The 20,488-nt window shown below is 44.2% G+C and overlaps 1 protein-coding gene across 4 annotated transcripts in view; it reads right to left on the bottom strand.

Moving 5' to 3' along the window:
- The window catches only part of FSD1L (fibronectin type III and SPRY domain containing 1 like), a 129,599-nt gene that overhangs the window by 57,833 nt on the left and 51,278 nt on the right, over positions 1–20,488 (bottom strand). For all 4 annotated transcript variants that reach the window (XM_089682618.1, XM_089682616.1, XM_089682615.1 and 1 more), the window contains exons 3-4: positions 11,879–12,010; positions 9,531–9,632 (exon numbers count right to left, since the gene is read on the bottom strand). In XM_089682618.1, the coding sequence (XP_089538744.1) occupies positions 9,531–9,632; positions 11,879–12,010 (234 nt within the window). The remainder of the gene's footprint in view (positions 1–9,530; positions 9,633–11,878; positions 12,011–20,488) is intronic.

The raw sequence follows: 20,488 nt of genomic DNA on the forward strand, positions 1-20,488 counted from the left end.
TCAAGAAAACGGCTTCCCTGTGTTTGTGAATGCATATCTATGTATGTTTTTACACTGAGGTGTTCCGCTTGCGGTGCGGTGTAAAAACTCCTGCTTGCAACATCTTTGAGGCATGTTTGGGGAGTAAACAAAAACGCCTCAAAAATGCCCCTACCCATTGAAATGAAAGGTAACCACCTCAAAAAACGCTCCAAAAATGCACCGCACCATGTGTGAAAGTCCGGGCTAAGCTTACTGAAAATGTCAATTCACTATTGCTAGTATGCGGTATTTACCGAAAATAACAAAAACACTCGATAAATACCGCATAAAAAGACCTTAAAGTCAATTCACAAAAGGAAATAAATAATTAAATGCATGCGGTAATTAAGTAGTGGTCCAGGCATGCGGTATGTATTGTATCTGTCAGTACTGTCATGGGTTGTTAAGGAATGAGTGGCTGCAGAGTCCCTAACAGCCTATGATCCATCAGCTGTCAGCGGGATTCCCCACTGAATGTAAAATAAAAAAAAAAGCCTGCAATTACAAAATAATGAAAAAAAAAAATGATGTGGGGTCTCCCCCCACCAAGCCCTTTGAGTCTGGTTAGGATTTTGTGGGGTACCGAGACGCCCAAAATTGAAAAAAAAAAAAAAAATGTGCCCCCCCCCCAAATCCGTACCAGACCCTTATCCGAGCATGCAGCCTGGCAGGTCAGAGAAAGGGGGGGGAGGGGGGCCAACGAGAGCCCCCCCCCCCCTCCTGGAGAACCATACCAGGACACGTGCCCTCAACATGGGGGGGGTTCTTTGGGGCAGGGGGGCTCCCCCCCAAAAGCACCTTGTCCCCATGTTGATGGGGACAATTGCCTCTTCCCCACAACCCTGGGCTATGGGGGTCTGCAGCCGAAGGGCTTATCAGAATCTAGAAGCCCCCAGATCCTGCCCCCATGTGAATGAGTATGGGGTACAAAGTCAATCACAATGCCCGCGGCTACCCGAAAAAAGAAAAAAAAAGGCTCTTCTCCTGACGCTGGTCGTCTGACTGATCTGCTGGCTTGACAGTTCTTAAATATGTAAAGGGCGGGGCATCACGTATATGACCCCGCCCCCGTGTAACATCATTGACCCAGCATGCTCCGGTCAATGATGCCACACATGGGCAGGTCACACGGGTGATGTCACCAGGTGGCCCCACCCCCCTTACATATTTAAGAACTGTCAAGCCAGGGAAGCAGTCAGACGGCAGGGAGCCAGCATTGGGAGTGGAACCTTTTTTTTCCTCTTTTTTCAGGTCGGTGGCAGCGGGCATCATGATTGACGTTGGATCTACTTTGGGGGACATTCTTTTATTTTCCTTCTTTTAATAAAGGACTTGTCAAAAACTGACTCCTGTCTTTTTTCACACTACAGTTTTTTTTTCATGAATGGGTAGTGGTAATATGTACTCAAACTCATTCACATAGGGGGGGGGGGGGGCTGGGACCTGCAAGCCCCCTTGCTAAAGGGGGGCTTCCAGATTCCGATAAGCCCTCCCACCGCAGACCCCCACAACCACAACCCAGGGTTGTGGGCAAGAGGTCTTTTGGTGTGTGGGTTCCCCTCAAAATCCATACCAGACCTGAAGAGGTTGGTATGGATGGAGGGGGGACCCCACGCCATTTTTTAAATTATTTTTTAATGGCAATTCTCTCTTTTACATTCAGCTGTCAGTGGGGAACCCCGCTGACAGCTGAAACATGACCGCATGTTTCTCACTACTAAAATACCGCATGACTTGATAAAATAACTCATGCAGTATTTTAGTAGCATTTTTTAGTGAATTCAGACTTTTTCTTTTAAATGCTATGCGGTATCCTACCGCATACTCGAATGCGGTAAGATACTGCTTAGTGAATTGTCCAATATTATCTATTGCATCATTTGTTGCTAGGTTTTGAGAATAAAAGCTTGCCAAAAACGTGCAAATCTTCCCAATTTGTGCTACAAAAGTAAGTCACATGTCCAGGATGTTCAGCATGAAAAACGCTTGAAAAATGCTCCAAAAACGCTAGTCATTTTTCAAGCGTTTTTGAGGTGTGAAAGCAGCCTTACAGATTTTTTTTGCTATAGCTTAGATGAACAAGCTGAGGTTAGAAGGTGATTGGCTACCATGCACAGGATTCTGAATGAACTAGCTTTAGTAAATAAACCCCTTTATGAGGAACAGCAAACAGCAGATCTCTTTTGCTTTGCTACTCACTATTCCTTAAGCAGCGGTATAATATCTTTGAGAGTCTAAAATGTGCAATACGCTCATTTTATGCAGGCTGAACAAAAAGACTCTGCCATTCTTGATATACAAATCTCCCCCTATTCTTACTGTATTTTGACAGCCAGTCCCAGCAACAATTTTCTTTTCAGCTCCTTCGATTTTTGAATCGAAGGCTGACAGATGTGAGGGAGCCAACAAGACCAACCACGGAACAGTGCAAGCTTAATTAGCGGAAAAAGTTCAGAGCAAGTCTGCTCAGCCTACAAATTGTTCTTTTTGTCCCTGGCAATAAAGAGCTACAGGACACCAATCTGGAAAGCTACCACAGCAGGTTTAGAGAGGCAGTTTATTTACTTGAGTACCATACAGCTGACAATATACACTGCACTGTCGATGTCCTGAGAACCTGAGCAATCAAGAGCTACAGTGCACTGATCAACTGGGACAGAACAGCTGGCAGAGAAAGAGAAGTTGCCAGGCAATGAAGCAGTTTTTTGTTACACAAGTCTCCACACCCTATGATTTATTCCATCTGGTCAGTGTCCTTGGTTCTTAAGCAAGCTGATGGTCACAGATCAGATCTAGCCCATAGGGCACAGGACGGCAAAGCTGGACCGAAAGAGGCAGGGTTGTGGAAAGAAATGGCACTTCACTAACAATGACTGTTGACAATATTGTGCAATGGCTTGTACCTTCCTCATAAATACTCTATTGTTATGATGTCATTTATTATAGCTCTAATGAGCTAAAAGAATGTGCCTCACATTATATGAATCACTTCAGTATCTTTAATAATTACAAAGTAGTTGCTAAGCCAATAGTCAATAAGCCCATAGCTGGGTACCAGTCCATAGGGGCTATACAGCTGCTGACCAGGCCCCAAACATACACACTGCAGGCACTCTATGGCTGGGTCCAAACTCTTTGGATGGCTAGGGCCACCATAAGTACAGAGCAGCTATGGGGATGAACAAATTAAGAGGACCAAAACCCTGTCTGCACTTTTTACATGAAAGCCAAACAAAGCACACAGTGAAGATCTCCAGGCAAGTTTATTGCTAAGAGTAAAGCCCTGTACGCAATAGAAAAAAGAAACCGGACAACATTCGGCCCATGTGTACACCCACCTGTCTGAAAGAGGCCAGCCGAACATCCAGCTTTTGTTGAACAGGCATGCTGGAAAACCGATCCAGTTGCCGCACCCAATCCCTCGCCTGCCACTATCCTAATGCCTCCCCTAAACACATCCTTGTATATTTTCTCATTAAATGACACTGTTAAATTTTTTATGCAGAATAAAGTTACAAAAATATATACTCCACTTCACCCCCCCCCCCCCCCACAGCCATGTTCTCTACCCCCTACTACCTCCCCCCCACACAGGGCCCCCTACTACATACAATGAATGCAGAGCCCCCCACCACCACATACACACTCACACACACAGTACATATACACATACATACACACACACATATACATACACACACACGCATATACACAGACACACACAAGTCTCCCCTCTGGCTCTCTCAGCCTGTCACACTCCGTTTCTCAGCACTGCGGTCACAGACAGTTCTCCCCCTTCCTCCCACTGTTACATGCTGAGTTCTCATCAGTCTGTGAAGTGTCCTCCTCCTTTTGCTCTGTCAGTCTCTCTCTCCTCTCACCGGATCAAACTCGGAGCTCGCTTGCACAATCCACCCTACGGCCCTCCCCATCCTTTCAGGATCAGGAGCCTGTCATAGGACCTCCTCTGGACCCTGGGACCACAGGTAGTGTGTGAGTGCCTGAAAGCTTAGTCCGGCCCTGGCGCCAGCACCCCATTCCATATCCATCGGCTATCTGATTGATCTGGCCCTCGCCCCCATGTTATTTCCACTCGCCAAATGCAAACAAGCGAGTGGAAATTCCGAGGCCTGTATGTATGTATATATATATATATATATATATATATACACACACACACACACACACACATATACACACACATACACATACACTGCTCAAAAAAATTAAACACTTTAAAAACATATCAGATCTCAATGGGGAAAAATATCATGCTGGATATCTATACAGAAATGGATTGGGTAATGAGTTAGGAACATAAGGGTGCCCCATCGTTTGATGGAAATGAAAATTATCAACCTACAGAGGACTGAATTTAAACACACCCTGAAAATCAAAGTGAAAACTTTATGCAGCAGGCTGGTCCATTTTGCTAAAATTTGATTGCAGCAACTCAAAATGGTACTCAGTAGTTTGTATGGCCTCCATGTGCCTATATGCATGCCTGACAACGTTGGGGCATGATCCTAATGAGACAGAGGGTGTCCTGGGGTATTTCCTCCCAGATCTGGATCAGGGCATCATTGAGCTCCTGGAAAGTCTGAGGTGCAACCTGGTGGCAGTGGATGAACCAAAACATGACATCCCAGAGGTGTACTATTGGATTTAGGTCAGGCGAGCGTGGGGTCCATTCAATGGTATCAATTCATTCATCCTCCAGGAACTGCCTGCATACTCTCACCACATGAGGCCAGGCATTGTCGTGCACCAGGAGGAACCCGGGACCAACTGCACCAGCGTAGGGTCTGACAATGGGTACAAGGATTTCATCCCAATACCTAATGGCAGTCAGGGTGCCATTGTCTAGCCTGTAGAGGTCTGTGCGTCCCTCCATGAATATGCCAGACCATCACTGACCCACCACCATAACGGTCATGCTGAACAATGTTACATGCAGCATAACATTCTCCACGGCTTCTCCAGACCCCTTCATGTCTGTCACATGTGCTCAGGGTGAACCTGCTCTTATCTGTAAAAAGCACAGGGCACCAGTAGTAGAACTGCCAATTCTGGTGTTCAACTGGAAAATCGAGCTCTCTGGTGCCAGGCAGTGAGCACAAGGCCCACTAGAGGACGTTGGGCCCTCAGGCTACCCTCATCAAGTGTGTTTCTGATTGTTTTCTCAGAGACATTCATGACAGTTGCCTGCTGGAGGTCATTTTGTAGGGCTCTGGCAGTGCTCATCCTGTTCCTCCTTGCAAAAAGAAGCAGATACTGGTCCTGCTGGTGAGTTAAGGGCCAAAACTAGTGAAAAACAGTCAGAAAAGATGAGTAAGGAAACAAAAGTTGGTGGCCTCCACCTGTAAAACCATTCTTGTTTTGGGGGTCATCTCATTGTTGCCCATCTAGTGCACAGGTTGTTAATTTCATTAAACTTATTAACAACCCCCTCTGCTACTTAACTGACCAGATCAATATCCCAACAGTTTAATTGAATTGATTCTATACTCTATATACTGCTATATGAAATTTTATTCATAGTGCTGTTGGTTGGTTTTTGTATATTTAGGATCAAAAAGTAACTAGTACAACTATGTTAACCTAGGTTCACACCTAAGCATTTTCCGCAGCGTTTTTCAGGAAAGCAGTACAGTCCATTTAACATGATTTCCTATGGGATAGGTTCACATTTCTGCGTTTTCACCTGGTGCATTTTTTGGAAAGGGTCAGGGACTTTTTTGAACGCAAAACGTTGCGTTTTTGGTTCTATAGACTTGGATGGCAACGCTGCAGAAAATCATGTATTGTGTTTTTGCAGCGTTTTGTTTTTAAACTCTGCCTAGCAACAAGAAAAAAGAAAAACATTAAAAAAAAAACTGCGGCAAAAACGCAAGTGCAAAAATGCAAAACACAATGCAGAAACATACCAAACACAACCTGCATAGGTGTGAACCTAGACTTGTAGGGAGGACTCAGATAAACACAAATGCTGTGTTATTACCTTTGAAAGACTGCAACATGTACGTCAGTTTTTAATCAGTTCTATTTTAGGTATTTAGCTAGATAGAATTCTTCTTTAACATAGTGGTTTCTGTGAGTACACATCTTAAATCATTTCAAAACTTGTGCTGTTGCTTCCTTGCTTGTGTAGTGATTCTAGTTTTTAAAAAACTGTCATTTGCTGTGTAAAAATATTTCTGAACAAACGTGTAAACTTCAGACCCTTTATTGAAAAACTAGAGATGAAAGACAAGACAATCTACGGCCTGGGTTGCTGTTTCTTATATAGTAATAGAAATGATCTACAAAGATTCTATTGAAGAGTGCTCTCTATCAAGTGACTGTGAGTTACTGTGACATGTATTGTAAACAGGTCCTCTCACTTTTGCTTGCTCTGTGATGTCACCATCATGCTCCAGTGCTTCCCAAAGCCACTGATCTATTCACTCTCCACTCTGTGTTCTTCTGCTGCATCACATTAACAGCTAGATGAATTTAAAAGCAAACAAGGCTACAATGGGACCCAGCTGTGTGTGGAATCAGAACTGACTATACTGTCAAATGTATCTTTCTACCTTTTAAAGATTAATGTCTTAACTGCAACGGCTTAGTTTTATTAACACTTAAACATCAATTATAACTAACATATTCAGAACACTCTGGAAGAACCTCTACTGTTAAAAATTATGTGTTTGGGACATGTGGAGTTAATGATAGTACAATTAATTATCAATATATAAAACAAGATTGAAACCTAAAATATGTTTAGAATGTTAAAATGTTAATATGTATATTTAGGATATGCTTTGATAAACTGTATATGGACCAAATGATTTGCCCCACGCTCTTATTCGGTAATTATTAAAATACTGTTTAATGTACAACGGTCTGGGTTCAGACACTTATACAAAAACTATGGTCTAGACAAGGGGTCTCCGAACTTTTTAAACAAAGGGCCAGTTTACTGTCCTAAAGACTTTAGGGGGGCCGGACTGTGCCCAGTGGGAGTAAACAATGGTATATCTTTGGTATTTGAAGTAGAAATAGTTGGTATCAGTGGGAGTAATAGTGCCCCATCATTGGTGTCAATGGGAGGAATAGTGCCACATCATTGGTATCAGTGGGAGGAATAGTGCCCCATCATTGGTGTCAATGGGAGGAATAGTGCCACATCGTTGGTATCAGTGGGAGGAATAGTGTCCCATCAGTGGTGTCAGTGGGAGGAATAGTGCCCCATCATTGGCGTCAGTGGGAGGAAGAGTTCCCCATCATTAGCGTCAGTAGGAGGAAGAGTGCCCCGTCATTGGTGATAGTGGGAGGAATAGTGGCCCATCATTGGTGTCAGTGGGAGGAGTAGTGCCCCAATATTGGTATCATTGGGAGGAATAGTGTCCCAGTGTTAGTGTCAGCAGGAGGAATAGTGCCCCATCATTGGTGTCAGTGGGAAGAATAGTGACCCATCATTGGTATCAGTGGGAGGAATAGTGCCCCATAACTGGTGTCAGTGGGAGGAAGAATACCCCATCATTGCTGTCAGTTGAAGAAAGAGTTCCCCATCATTGGTATCAGTGGGAGAAAGCGTGCCCCATCATTGGTGTCATTGGAAGGAATAGTGTCCCATCATTGGTATCAGTAGGAGGAATAGTGGCCCATTGTTGCTGTCAGTGTGAAGATCAATGTCCCACTGGCAGGAATAATGCCTCACAGGCCGGATAAAGTCAAGAAAAGGGCTGCAATTTGGAGACCACTGGTCTAGACTCAGTAAGTGTGAAATGGGCTTGTGTGATTTACAGGGACAAGTGAAACCACATCCCTTAGCTAGTGGATGCTGATGGAGTTAGTGTCCCTGCAGATTTTTAGGTAATTGAATGTGAGATTCATTACCAACCTGAATGGTCTGATGTGCTGGCAGATATGGGTGGTGGAGGCATATAATGGGTAGGCATATTCTATGAGTGTTGTTTTTGTTATATAAAATGACATAGAAATGGTATTGCTGCCTTGTTTATGCTGAATACCGATTAACGCTTTGCTACTCCTGCTCATGCATTTGTGCGGAGGGACTTGAGGCGATGCAAGGGCTTCATGGTTAACACCTTCCCGCCCGGCCTATTGCAGATTGATGGCTGGGCAGGACACTCGGCATTGACTGGGCGTAATATGACGTCCTGTCAAAACGAGCCGCTCATGCGGCCACGGGGCTGCACAGCAGCGCGATCTGTCATCGGCTGTGTCCACAGGACACAGCTGATGAAATTTCACTACACCAGCCCGTTGCCAGTGTCATGTGACTGCTGTGACCAATCACAGCAGATCACATGTCAATTGTATACAATGGATGGCTTCCTGTCATGCCATCCATTGTATACAATTATGTTGTTAGCTGTGACTGGTCAAGGCAGTTACATGATACAGACAGGGCCAATCACAGCCTATCTGTATCATATGATGAGCTTTGCCCAATCACAGCCAATCACAACAAAAGACTGAATGAATCAGTTTCATTCAGTAACAATGATTGCAAATATCAATGAAATACATTGGTATTAGCAATCATAATGTGTTAAAAAAAATCCTGATCACTTGCCCAGAGTAGTTCAAATGTTACTATGGTAACATTGTATTGCTTTGGTCACAGGGTGCTGAAAAATAAAATAGTAGAAAAAAGAAAAAATGTAATAAAAAAAAGAAACATTTGAAAAAAATACAAATTCAATTATTAGTATTATTCTCACCAAAGAAATGTAGCAGAATACATTTTGACCTAAATTTATGAAGAAATGTTATTTATTTTCAAACGAAGAAAAATGCGTTTTTTGCTCAAAATTTTCAGGTGTTTTTGTTTTATTTGCCAAAAAATAAAAAACTTAGTGGTGATTAAATACCACCAAAAGAAAGCTCTACTTGTGTGAAAAAAATTGATAAAAATTTCATATGGGTACAGTGTTGCATGTCCGCACAATTGTCATTCAAAGTGCGACAGCGCTGAAAGCTGAAAATTGGTCTGTGCAGGAAGGGGATATAAGTGCCCGGTCTTGAAGTGGTTAAAGATGTATCCTTATTGATTTCACAGAATAACTGATCTTGTGCTATTTTACTAACTATGTGCCTTTGTAAAGCATAGTCTACTCAACCTGTCTGTACTGAGGGAATGTAAAGTATGACTACTAATGTACATTGTGATGAGACATGTTCCTTTTTATTTTTTTTATTTTTGTAAACCTGTAAAAACTTTGAACAAAAAGTTATTTGGAAAAAAAAGCTTTAAGAATGTATAAATCAAAAATATGTTATATATTGACATTTAGACTGGAGAACTCAAACTACTTGTAATGATGTGAATACTGAAAAAAGATTAATTATGTTGTCTAGAAGGAGACATAAAAGAAACACTTATATAAATGGTGTTTAGACTTCTCTGAGAAGCACCCTCCCACTGTGCATGTAGAGAATGGTAGAGGAAAATGTCTTAAAGCTTTCTCATTAAAGTCACATTTCATATTCTGTACCTTGGTGAATTCCTCAGGCTCCTTTATGTCCATGGTCCGTGAAGCAAATTCTAATAGCTCCTCTGAACTCTCCAGGGCATTCGTACACTGGGACAGTTGATTCTAAAACAAAATGGAGAAAAGAAGAGGCAATGTATGTGTGAGTTTTCAGCAAAGTTATGTGATTGAAAAAGAAATGTAACAAAAATAGCACAGCTATTCTGTCACTTGTCAAATATTTCCAAAACACAAGAGCTCTACTTTGCCTTACTGCACTGGCATCTTGATTTTATACTGTCTATAGTTATTGGTATGGCGGATTAAAGTCTTACGTCTTATCTAAACTTAAAAAAGGCACTACAGGTACCCTAAACGATCACCCACCACAACCCAGTCATTTCAGGAAAACCATCATCCTTTGCACAGAAAGAAAGCATATTTTCTACAGAGGCTCCATGAAACTGTCTAGAACAGGGGTGGGCAACTGTGGTCCTCCAGCTGTTGTAGAACTACAAGTCCCATGAGGCATTGCAAAACTGACAGTTACAAGCATGACTCCCAAAGGCAGAGGCATGATGGGACTTGTAGTTCACCAACAGCTGGAAGGCCACAGTTGTCCACCCCTGGTCTAGAAAGTTCTAGATCACTCATGCAATGAGAACATTTACTGCTTCACTTCTGAGTGGGCTCTGCTGAAAATTGGTATGATGTAGGTGAGCAAGTTCCCAAAGATGCATAGTTTTTGAAGGTGCTGGGTGTTTGAGAGCCTATTACACATTTTCATGTTAAGGAGGTAAAATGTTTAATGGATATATTTAGGGATTTGAACTGATCTTCATTTAAACCAACAGCCTATTTTTTACTCAGAACAGAGTTTGTATACTCATACATTTGTACAGTGTACCTTTGTAGAATTCATACACAGAATGCAGACACTGCCTTAAATACAAAAAACCCACAATTTTTAAAGGGATCATATGCATAGCAAGGCTCTAAGAGGTGCAGACACTAAATCCTGGGGAGCTCAAATATGTAAACAGCAAGCTCAGTTCCTAAAGCCCTGGCCACACCACATTCCATTCCTTAAAGCAGAACTCAGGGAAAAAATGTCTTTACATGTCCTTGTTGCTGATTTCCTACCTTCACTGAATATGTCATCCATCTTCTGGAACACGGAGTAGTTGCTCTGAAATAGCATGTTCATTTTCAAATCAAACTGTTTTTTCCCTTTGGTTTCCTGTTTGTAAGACCAGTGGCTGCTATGCCCCCTATTCCCCCAGCCCCTGGTCTTGGCACATCCCTTATTTCATTCTTTCTCCAGGAAGCAGTAATGTAATTCAGCCCAACTTGCAGTGGCGGGAGGACTGACACTCTCAGACACATTCAACGTGTACAGGCCTAGTGTACCCGCCCACATTCACTACAATTCCCTGAGGTTAATGGGAAATGTAGTTTCATTTTACTGCAGAGAGGAGAGGAGAGTATATGTTGTAATCCCTGTTGCTACACCTCCTCCTTGACAGAGCAGATGCTGTTAACTTTTGGATTACAGAGACACGGTCATGAAAATTCAATTAGACTTTTGTCCTAAATGGTAAGGATTTTCAAAAATATATTAGCTGTTTAGTGTTTTGTGTAGGGGGCTGATGGGTGATTTTTTTTGCCTTTCCCAGAGTTCTCGTTTGGCTTTTAGTCTATCTTTGTGTTGGACCACTTCCCTGACCAATAGTGTGAAAATGATATACCAAAAAGAAAAGCCAGGAACTGAAGTCACTGTTTGCATATTAAAGACCATGTAAGACAGCGTCAACATTTTTACCACAAAAGAACCCCTAAAATTATTTTCAGGTCTTGGGGATCCCTAACAAACCAATTCATGTGTGGGCAGTGGCAAAAATGCACCTTAAATTGATGGTCAATAGGAAAGGAAACCCTTACAGTGGTGGTCAGAATGCTGCTGGCTTTCTTTTAGGTGGCATTGGTCCTGGAACTTTGCAAGCTTTATCAAAGGGAGGTCGATCAGCCTCAGCTCAAGGAATCCCTAGCAACTTTTGGAGGAATCCTAGTGGAGAATGGCTGCTGTAAGCTCTAATGTAAAACTTTCTGTATGTGAGACGAAGCAAAGGGTCTGCAGCAAACATATCTGAGAATTCTTCTCTTGCAGTACTGGTACTCATATGAAGTTCCCATCCTGGAAGATTACTGAAAGTCCTTGAGTATGAATGCTGCTTTTCCAGTATGCATTTCAAGGCTTGTTTTTCAATACAATCTAAAATGTAATTTTAGTTGTGCATCAAGCAACAGTTAAGCAATTATGAGGGAAGTATAAGATAATCTGAAATCAGGAGTAGAGTCAAGCATGGTCTCACCTGTAGTTCCTGGGTTTTGTGGGCTTGTTCCTGCTTGATTCTATTAGTCATGCTCTCTTTCATCTCATCAAGCACAGAGTAAAGGCCATCAAACTCTTCATCCAGGTCAGACAAGACCTTGGCAGAATTACCCTGGAAAATTATAGAAAAAAAAAAAAAAAGTACAGCACATGTAAAAAATATATATGTATAAATAAAAAAGAATAATACATCCAGTTATGGCCTGGATGTACAAAAACTTCTTGGCTGGCTGTATCCATAGAAACTGTATTTTTTGATACTCACCTTAAAATTCTTTTCTCTGATTTCATTGTTTAACATAGCTCTTCTCTTCTAGACCACAGGGTTTTTATAGCACCACCTACTGGAGTAGGACACTAGGCAGAAAAGAACACTACACAGCCTAGCTAGTATAAACCCCCCTCTCTCTATAGGCAAGCCAGTTAGTCACAAAGCAGTAGAAGTAAAACAGAACCAAGTAGACGGGTGGGTACTGTGTCCGCCAATGAACTAAAAAAGAGGATTTTACGGTGAGTAACAAAAAATCCAGTTTTTTCTTATGTTCATTGATGGACACAGCTCTTCTATTCTTGACCATAGGGATGTCTCAGTGCCTCAATGAGGGGAGGGCACACAAAAAACAGGAGCAACCAGGCAAACATACCAACCACCCAAACAACCAACAAAATAAACACGGAACCTTAAACAGCAGCCTGCAAAACTCTGCAGCCAAAATAAGAACATCTCAACTTTGTAAAATTTGGTAAAAGTGTGCACAAATGACCATATAACCTCCTTGCAAACCTGAGACAAAGACGCCTGATATCTGAACACCCAAGAGGCACTAACTGCCCTGGTGGAGTGTGCCATAACAAGGGAGAAGCCTGACCCTTAATAGTATAAACCTGAGCAATTGTCTGCTAAATCCCTTGGGATCACAAAAAGAGAATCCGACCTCTGGAATGAAACTGTAGCAGACAGGTATACACAAACCGCCTAGGTCACATCCAAGTAGTGCACCACACCTCCTTGGGGTGGGTAGGTCTTGGACACAGGGAAGGCATGACCATGTCCTCATTCAGGTGGAAATCGAACACCCCCTTTGGAAAGGTGGGTCACAGATGAAGAGCCACCTTATCCCTGTGTAAGACCAAACAGGGAGACTTACAGTTTAAGGCGCTAGATCTGACACCTACTATGCAGAAGTGGTGGCGACCAAAAAGGCAACTGAGATAGCGTAAGTAGGGAAATACCCTGAACACTTTCAAAGGGAGGCTTCTGAAGGACTGAAAGAACCAAGTTCAGCTCCAACGGCAGCAACAGGCAATGCAACGGAACTCATTGGATGAGAGTATGAATCAAAGAGTGCGTGGCTAAGGGTGGCTGAAAGAAGATCGCCAGAGTAGAAACCTGGCCCTCAAGGTACTCAAGGCAATAAATACCAAAAACCAGAGCTGCTAAGGGGGAGCGTGGATGGAAACCCAGAGCCTCGCACCAGGCGATGTAAGCCCTCCAGGTGTAATGGTAAATCTTCCAAGAGGTAGGCTTGCATGCCTTCAACATTGTAGGGATCACCGAACCTGACAAGTCCGTCCCTCAGAACCAGACTTTCAATAGCCATGCCATCAAAATAAGAGATGGTAAAACAGGGTGGAAAAGCAATTCATGGTATAGGAGATCTTCTCGAAGGGGCAGCCGCCAGGGAGCGTCCACAACCAGCAGCACCACGTTGTCGTACGAGGGTCAACGAAGCCTGCCTGGAGCTACCAGAATGACCAAGGCTCTTCAACCTCTATCACGCGCAGCAGACAAGAAACTTGAGAAGAAAACACATAAATAAGTACCTGTAATAAATAAATAGAGACAATACTGACCCCACAGCACCATCAGTGCATCTGCTGCATCCGCCAGGGGGTCCTTCACTCTCGCCATGCATCTTGGCACCATCCTGTTGAGGTGGTGTGCCAGAAGATCCACGTCTGGGTTGCTCAAGCATAGGCAGATCTAATGGAACACATCCAGCTCTAAGAACCACTCTCCCTGATCCAGCGTCAGATCACTGAGGCAATCAGCCAGTCAGTTCTCAACACCTGAAATGTACACAGCAGAGAGAGCCAGCTGTTGCACTACTTGAGGTTGACATAGGCCACCATGGTGGCAATGGTCCAAATTAATCCTGACTGGCCAACAATCCAGACACACACATTGCTCCAGGACTATGATGAGTAGCAGAGCCTCCTCCAGTGTCCAATAACCCCCGAGCTGACCTCCACCCCAGGACTCCTCCCTAGTGAGACATGCTGACGTCTGTCGTGACCACCATCCAGTGGACAGGGAGAAAGGATTTCCTGGTGTGTAGTGAGTAAGACTGAAGCCACCAGAGGAAAGAGGCCCTGGCTGACAAACCCAGACAAATCTGACTGTCCAGGGAAGCAGGAGATGTGTCCCATTTTGATAGGATTTCCCTCTGCAGAACCAATGCATTGAACTGCGCATATGGGACTGCCTCGAAGGTGAATGCCATAAGAGCTAGGACCTGCATGGAAGACCACAGGGAAGACCATCTGCAGAACAGGAGTAGCTAATCCACAGTCCAAAGTATCCAATGGGAGAAACACTTTGGCCTGTGCCTCCTGTTCGGGGTCAAGGCAGACGTATTGAAAGTCAGGACCCATCCAAAATCCATCCAAGTACATCAGCACAGAATGAGTCTCTGCTCACAGCAGAAGATCCTTCAGGTAGCCAGTAATGTCAATACCAGGGCCAGCACCTTGAGAAAAAACCTGAGGAGTGGAGGTCAGGTTGAAGCAAAGTGCAACAAATAATAATGTGCGATCCTGACCACAAAGTGTGAGAAGCGTTGCTACACAGCACAGATGGAGACATGCAGGTATGCATCCTTGTTGTCCATGAAGGCCAGAAAATCACCCTGATGAAGGAAGACCACCACCGAATGGATTCCATCCTTGAGGTCCAGGATTGGGTGAATAGAAATAATTTCTCTGGAAGACAAGAATGAAATTCTATTTTGAAGCTGGACACAATTTTGTGTACCCAGCTGTTGGAGAAGAAGGAGGTTCAAGGGCCTGTGAACCAGGGAAGATAACCCCCGACCCTAGAAAAGGGTGGGGGCAAGCCTTCATGCCGAGAAGGACTTGTCTGTGGGCTTTGGGGCCATACGAGGCCAGGAACGCTTGGCACCACCTGGACAAGGTAACAACAAACTGGCAAAGCAAGTCATACTAACAAGGAAAAGCTGGAATAACATTTTGCGATAACTATGTTAATTGGCAACTGGTCAGTAACATTGGCAATAAAAAGAGTATCTTAGAGTGTCACAGTGTTTCAGAAGTAAAGATGGGCAGAGGTTCACCAAGGTTTCAATACTTGCCTTGCATGGCCCCTGCAGCCTCTGGGCTCCCAAATGAACCTGGGAAGAAGGGAGGAAGGCCCACATCTAGCAGTGCCAACCAGGTACCAGCGGACCTCCTCTGATCTATGCCAGGGGGGGCGCCTGTCTATCTGGTCACGGTTAAGGGCCACCAGTGAGAGAGACAGCATACAGGCACATACAGCCTGGCATTCCTTCAGCTACATGCAATGACATGGCTGGGAGCCTGGGAAGACCAGGAGAACAGGGTACCCATCCCCACACCAATTGGCTCCAGAGGATAGAAGGGGAGAAGAGGGGTAAACCACTTACCTTATCTCTATGACAGAAGCCAAGGTGCTGTCAGCCTAGGCCCACACCAGGCTGTCGCAGCCAACACAGCACTTATCTAAAGGCCTGCGTGCACATGTTGGCCAGATTGGGGTGGCCACTGGATCTAGGTTATCTATCCATTGCCCAGCCTAGCTGTTGATTGAAAATCTCAGCAGGAAAAAAAAAAATCCCAGGAACAAAGAGAATAAAAAAGGAAACAAGACTATAGAAGCACAGGTCCCAGCAGGGAACTGGGCCCTTACTCCTACACTAGGCAGAAATAACTAGTATGTCTATAGCAAAGAGGGGGTTTTACACCAGCTAGGACTTCGCATCGTCGATGCTGTGTTCTTCTCTGCCTCGTGTCCTACTCCTGTAGGTAGTGCTATAGAACCCTATAGTCAATAATAGAAGAACTGTGTTCATCAATGAACTTAAGGAAAAGAATTTTATGGCGAGTAACAAAAAATCCAGTTTCTATGGATACAGCCAGCCAAAAATTTTCTGTAATTTTGTGTCCGTCAAAAAACATAAGAGAAACATGACTGTCACTTGATCCCGATAACTTCAACAGGTTTTGGCAACAATCGCTGTGTCTATAAGCAATAAAATTATACTGGCCAATAGACTAAGAAGGGGTTAGGCAACCTCAGCATTCCAGCTGTGGAGAAACTTCAAATGCCATCATGCCTCGCAAACTGTTGAACGGTCATGCTGGAAAACCAGTATTTGATCAGTGCATACAGCCAATAGCTGCAAGAGCTGATCTGTGTATACTGTTGGGGAGGGGAGTCCCACTGTCAGAATACAATAGTGGAAGAGATCCCTGTATTAACACCACTGGTTGAACAAAAAAAAACAAAACTGTACATGTATACCCAGCTTTAGATGGACTTTGCATAAGTGACCAACACATTAAAGCTGAACTCCAGCTAACACCTTTTAAAGCAGACTTAAGTTTGCAATTATCACCTCTCCTTCTCCAGTCCAACATCCCTTGCCAATACTGGCATCTTATCCCCGAATTTTTCGTTGCCAGTCATCTTAGTACACAGGATCTGTGCGGGAATGTAAACTAAGCTGCGCTTGTGCAGCTCAGTGTACATTCCAAAGAAGACTGCAAGCAGACAGGTAGGTTAACACTGCACTGTTTTTCTTAATCAGTGCTAAATTATTTCACATCAGCATGCAGTGATGTATGCTGATGTGAAATTCAGTAAAAGGACAGGGGAGATACACCTTAATAAGTGAAGCTCGCATTTAAGTGCAAAGCCTGCTTCAGAGATGTTAGGCTTTAGGTATTCATTTTGTTGCTGTTATTTACCCTTTGCATACCACATATGCTTCTGGCTTTACCAATACAGTTTATGATCCCCTACACAATGACATAGGCAAGCCATTTTTGCCATACTGTATATCTCACAAAGAATTATGGGAAACAATATGTCACTATAAAATCCCTTTCTCTGAGTTCACTGATGACCATAGGAATTTTAGCTCCATCTACAGGAGAAGAGCAGGACACTAGGATGAAAAGAACACAGCGCCACCTATGGGCAGTCTGGTATAAACCCCCTCTCTTCTATAGGCTATCCAGTTCGTAACCAAGCAGTGTCAGGAGTATAAACTTCAAGAGAGGAGAAGGTGCTGTGTCAGTTAATGAACTCAGAGAAAGAGATTTTACGGTAACAAAAAATCCCATTTTCTCTTACATTCATTGATAGGCACTGCTCTTCTGAATCTTGATCATAGGGATGTCCCAAAGCAGTGCCTCAATGAGGGGTGGGCAAACCAAAAAACAACTGTAGCAACCAGGCAACCATGCCAACCACCCAAACAATCCCTAAAGGGACAAACAAGGAACCTTAAAACAGCAGCCTGCAAAATTTTGAGGCTAAAACAAACATCCGAAGATGCAAACACATCAACCTTGTAAAACTTCGAAAAAGCGTGCACAGACGGCTAGGTAGCCACTTCGCAAACCTGAGACACAGATGGCAGAAGTTACAGGAGGTACTAATCTTCATAGTAAAGTAGCCACTTCGCAAACCTGAGACACAGATGGCAGAAGTTACAGGAGGTACTAATCTTCATAGTAAAGCATCCTGTAATGGAGAAGAGAGGAGTCCGCCCCTTTAATAGTGTATGCCTGAACAAGCGTCTGCCAGATCCAATAGGAAATCGTGGTATAGAAGGCCACCAGGCCTTTCCTTGGGCCTTCTGTGAGCATAAAAAGAGAATCTGACCTCTGGCAGGAGGCTGCAGTGGACAGGTATACACAAACCACCCGGACCACACCCAAGGAATGCAATGCAACCTCCGAATTCAAGGCAAGACAATGTCCTCAGTTAGATAAAGATCCAACACCACCTTCGGTACAAAGGAGGGGCAAAGGCGAAGAACCACCTGATCCTTATGTAGAACCAAACAGGGAGACTTACAAAATAAGTGACGCTGAAGAAATACAAGACCCGTAATGGTACTTAAGGCAAGTTTTTGTTCAATGCCCCGTTAAAGAAAGCCCAACACATGAGCCACCAAGAAAGGTCGTGGATGGACACCCAAAGCCTTGCGCCAAGAAATAAAAGTCTTCCAGATGCAATGATGTATCTTCCAGGAGGCAGATTTGCGAGCCTTCAACATTGTGGGGAACACCAAACCTGACAACTCCCTGTGCCTCAAAATATGGCTTTCAAGAGCCATGTTATCAAAGCCAAAGAAAGTGAAGTAGGTAGACCGGACCTTGGGACAGACGGTCCTCCCAAAGTGGCAACTGCCAGGGAGAGTCCGTGACCAGCTGCACCTTGGTGGTGGTCCAACAGACCAGTTTGGAGCCACCAGCATGACTAGAATCATTTTGTTCTCTCTCCTGCAATTCTGCCTAACAGGTGAGGGAGCAGCTTGACAGGAAGACAGGTGTAAATGAGACGATACTGGTCCATAATGCCCCCAGCGCATTTGTTGCATCCGCCTGGGGGTCCCACACTCACGACACAAAGGGGTTTATTTACTAAAGCTGGAGAGTCCAAAATCAGACTCCCTTCTGCATAGAAACCAATCAGCTTCCAGGTTTCATTGCCAAAGCTTCATTGAACAAGCTGAGGTTAGAAGCTGATTGGTTTCTATGCAGAAGGGAGTCTGATTTTGGACTCTCCAGCTTTAGTAAATAAACCCCAACGTGTCACCTACCTGCTGAGGCGGGACGCCAGAAGATCCATGTCTGGGTTCCCCAGTGTGAGCTGATCTGATTAAGGACCACTCCCCATAATCCAGCGTGTGACAACTGAGGTAATCCACCAGCCCCAATTCTAAACGCCGAAAATGCAGCAGACAGAGCCAGAATGTGCTGGTTCGCCCACTGCGGAAGAAGCAGGAAGCCTCCAGCGCCGCTGCCCCACTATTCATGCCACTTTGGTGGTTGACATAGGCCACAGTGGTGCTATTGTCTGATTGGAACCTGAACGGGAGCCCCCGGAGAAGGTTCGTCCAATGCTCCAGAGACATCCTGATTGCTTGCAGCTCCAGAATATTGATGGGCAAATGAGCCTCCTCCAGAGTTCATTGGCCTTTTGCTGATCTTGAACTCAGGACTTTTCCCCAGCCAGGCTGGCTGGCATCCATTATGATGGCGACCTGTGGAGGGGAAGAAAGCACTTCCTTGCTTACAGGGCAGGGAACTGGAATCACTACAGCAGGGAAACCCTCGTCGACCGTTCCAGGCAAATCTGGTTGTCCAAGAAGGCTGTAGATTCGTCCCATTTGGACAGGATTTCTTTTGCAAAACTCTCATATGGAACTGCACATAGAGGAACGCCTCAAAAGCGAACACCATAAGACCCAAAGCCTGCATGCAAGACTACAGGGAAGACCGCCCGCAGAACAAAAGCTGGGCCTGTTGTAGCAGAGCCCGACTTGGGATCAGAAACGTCCAAAAGTGAAGGCAATGGCAGGGGCGCATCCTGCTTGCCTTGCACTCCAATACCGACTCCACCCAAGAGACAAATGACTCCAGGACTGCCAACAGTGCATCCGCTGCCTCTAAAAGGGTATCAAGAGTGCAAGCATGCGCCTGAGACTTCATTTGCAATCCAGCAAGGGAAGATATCGCTGCAGAAGAGGTTGCCTTAGTATGGAGGGGAAGACAAAGCCACCCCAGACCACCAGAAGCCGAGAGGGAGGTACTCCCTGGGGTGCCAAAGATAGAACTTACCACCCAACAAACTGCCAAAAGGAAGCACTGTGCCACCTATGGTGCTGCTGTGGATGGGTGCCATCTGAGATGGGTGCTGCCAGAGGATGGATGCCACTTGTGAGAAATCACCAGCTATATCCTCCAGTGGCTCCTCCAGAGTCCCAGAGCAATTTTCCCATCAAATCTTAAAAGGTACAATGAGTCCTGACGGGTGTCCAGGTGAGTAATAACCCACACCCCAAGATTCACAGTATCACGCCCAAGGATATAAGCAGAATCACATAATTTGGGAGCTGCTACTATTAAACTGGTGTAAAAATGAATATAAACTGTGATATAATTATACAAAATGATATAAAATAACCACAAATAATAGCGCTACCCTTAAGTAGAATAAATAAATACATAAATCATTAAATCCACCACCAAATAAGTGCATGAATGTGATAAGACATATATCAAATTAAGGGTCCTCAGAGTCCATGCGCAAAAAATTGCTTATGAGCCTCAACAAATGAAGCTATGAAGTCTTCCTTCACCAGTGAAAATTCAGTGTGTTAACACCCCATCAAACTGAACACTCACCAAAAGCTGGTGATAAACCAGCATATCAATGTAAACCAGCCCTCCTCTGCTCAGCTCCACCTTATGGATATCCAAACAGCTCAAAGCTGGTGATAGACCAGCGTATCACTATTAGCCCAGCACTCCACAG

This window comes from Staurois parvus, unplaced genomic scaffold, assembly GCF_062004578.1.
Source record: "Staurois parvus isolate SC_StPar_1 unplaced genomic scaffold, SC_StPar_1.0 ptg000292l, whole genome shotgun sequence".
NCBI classification, from domain to species: domain Eukaryota; kingdom Metazoa; phylum Chordata; class Amphibia; order Anura; family Ranidae; genus Staurois; species Staurois parvus.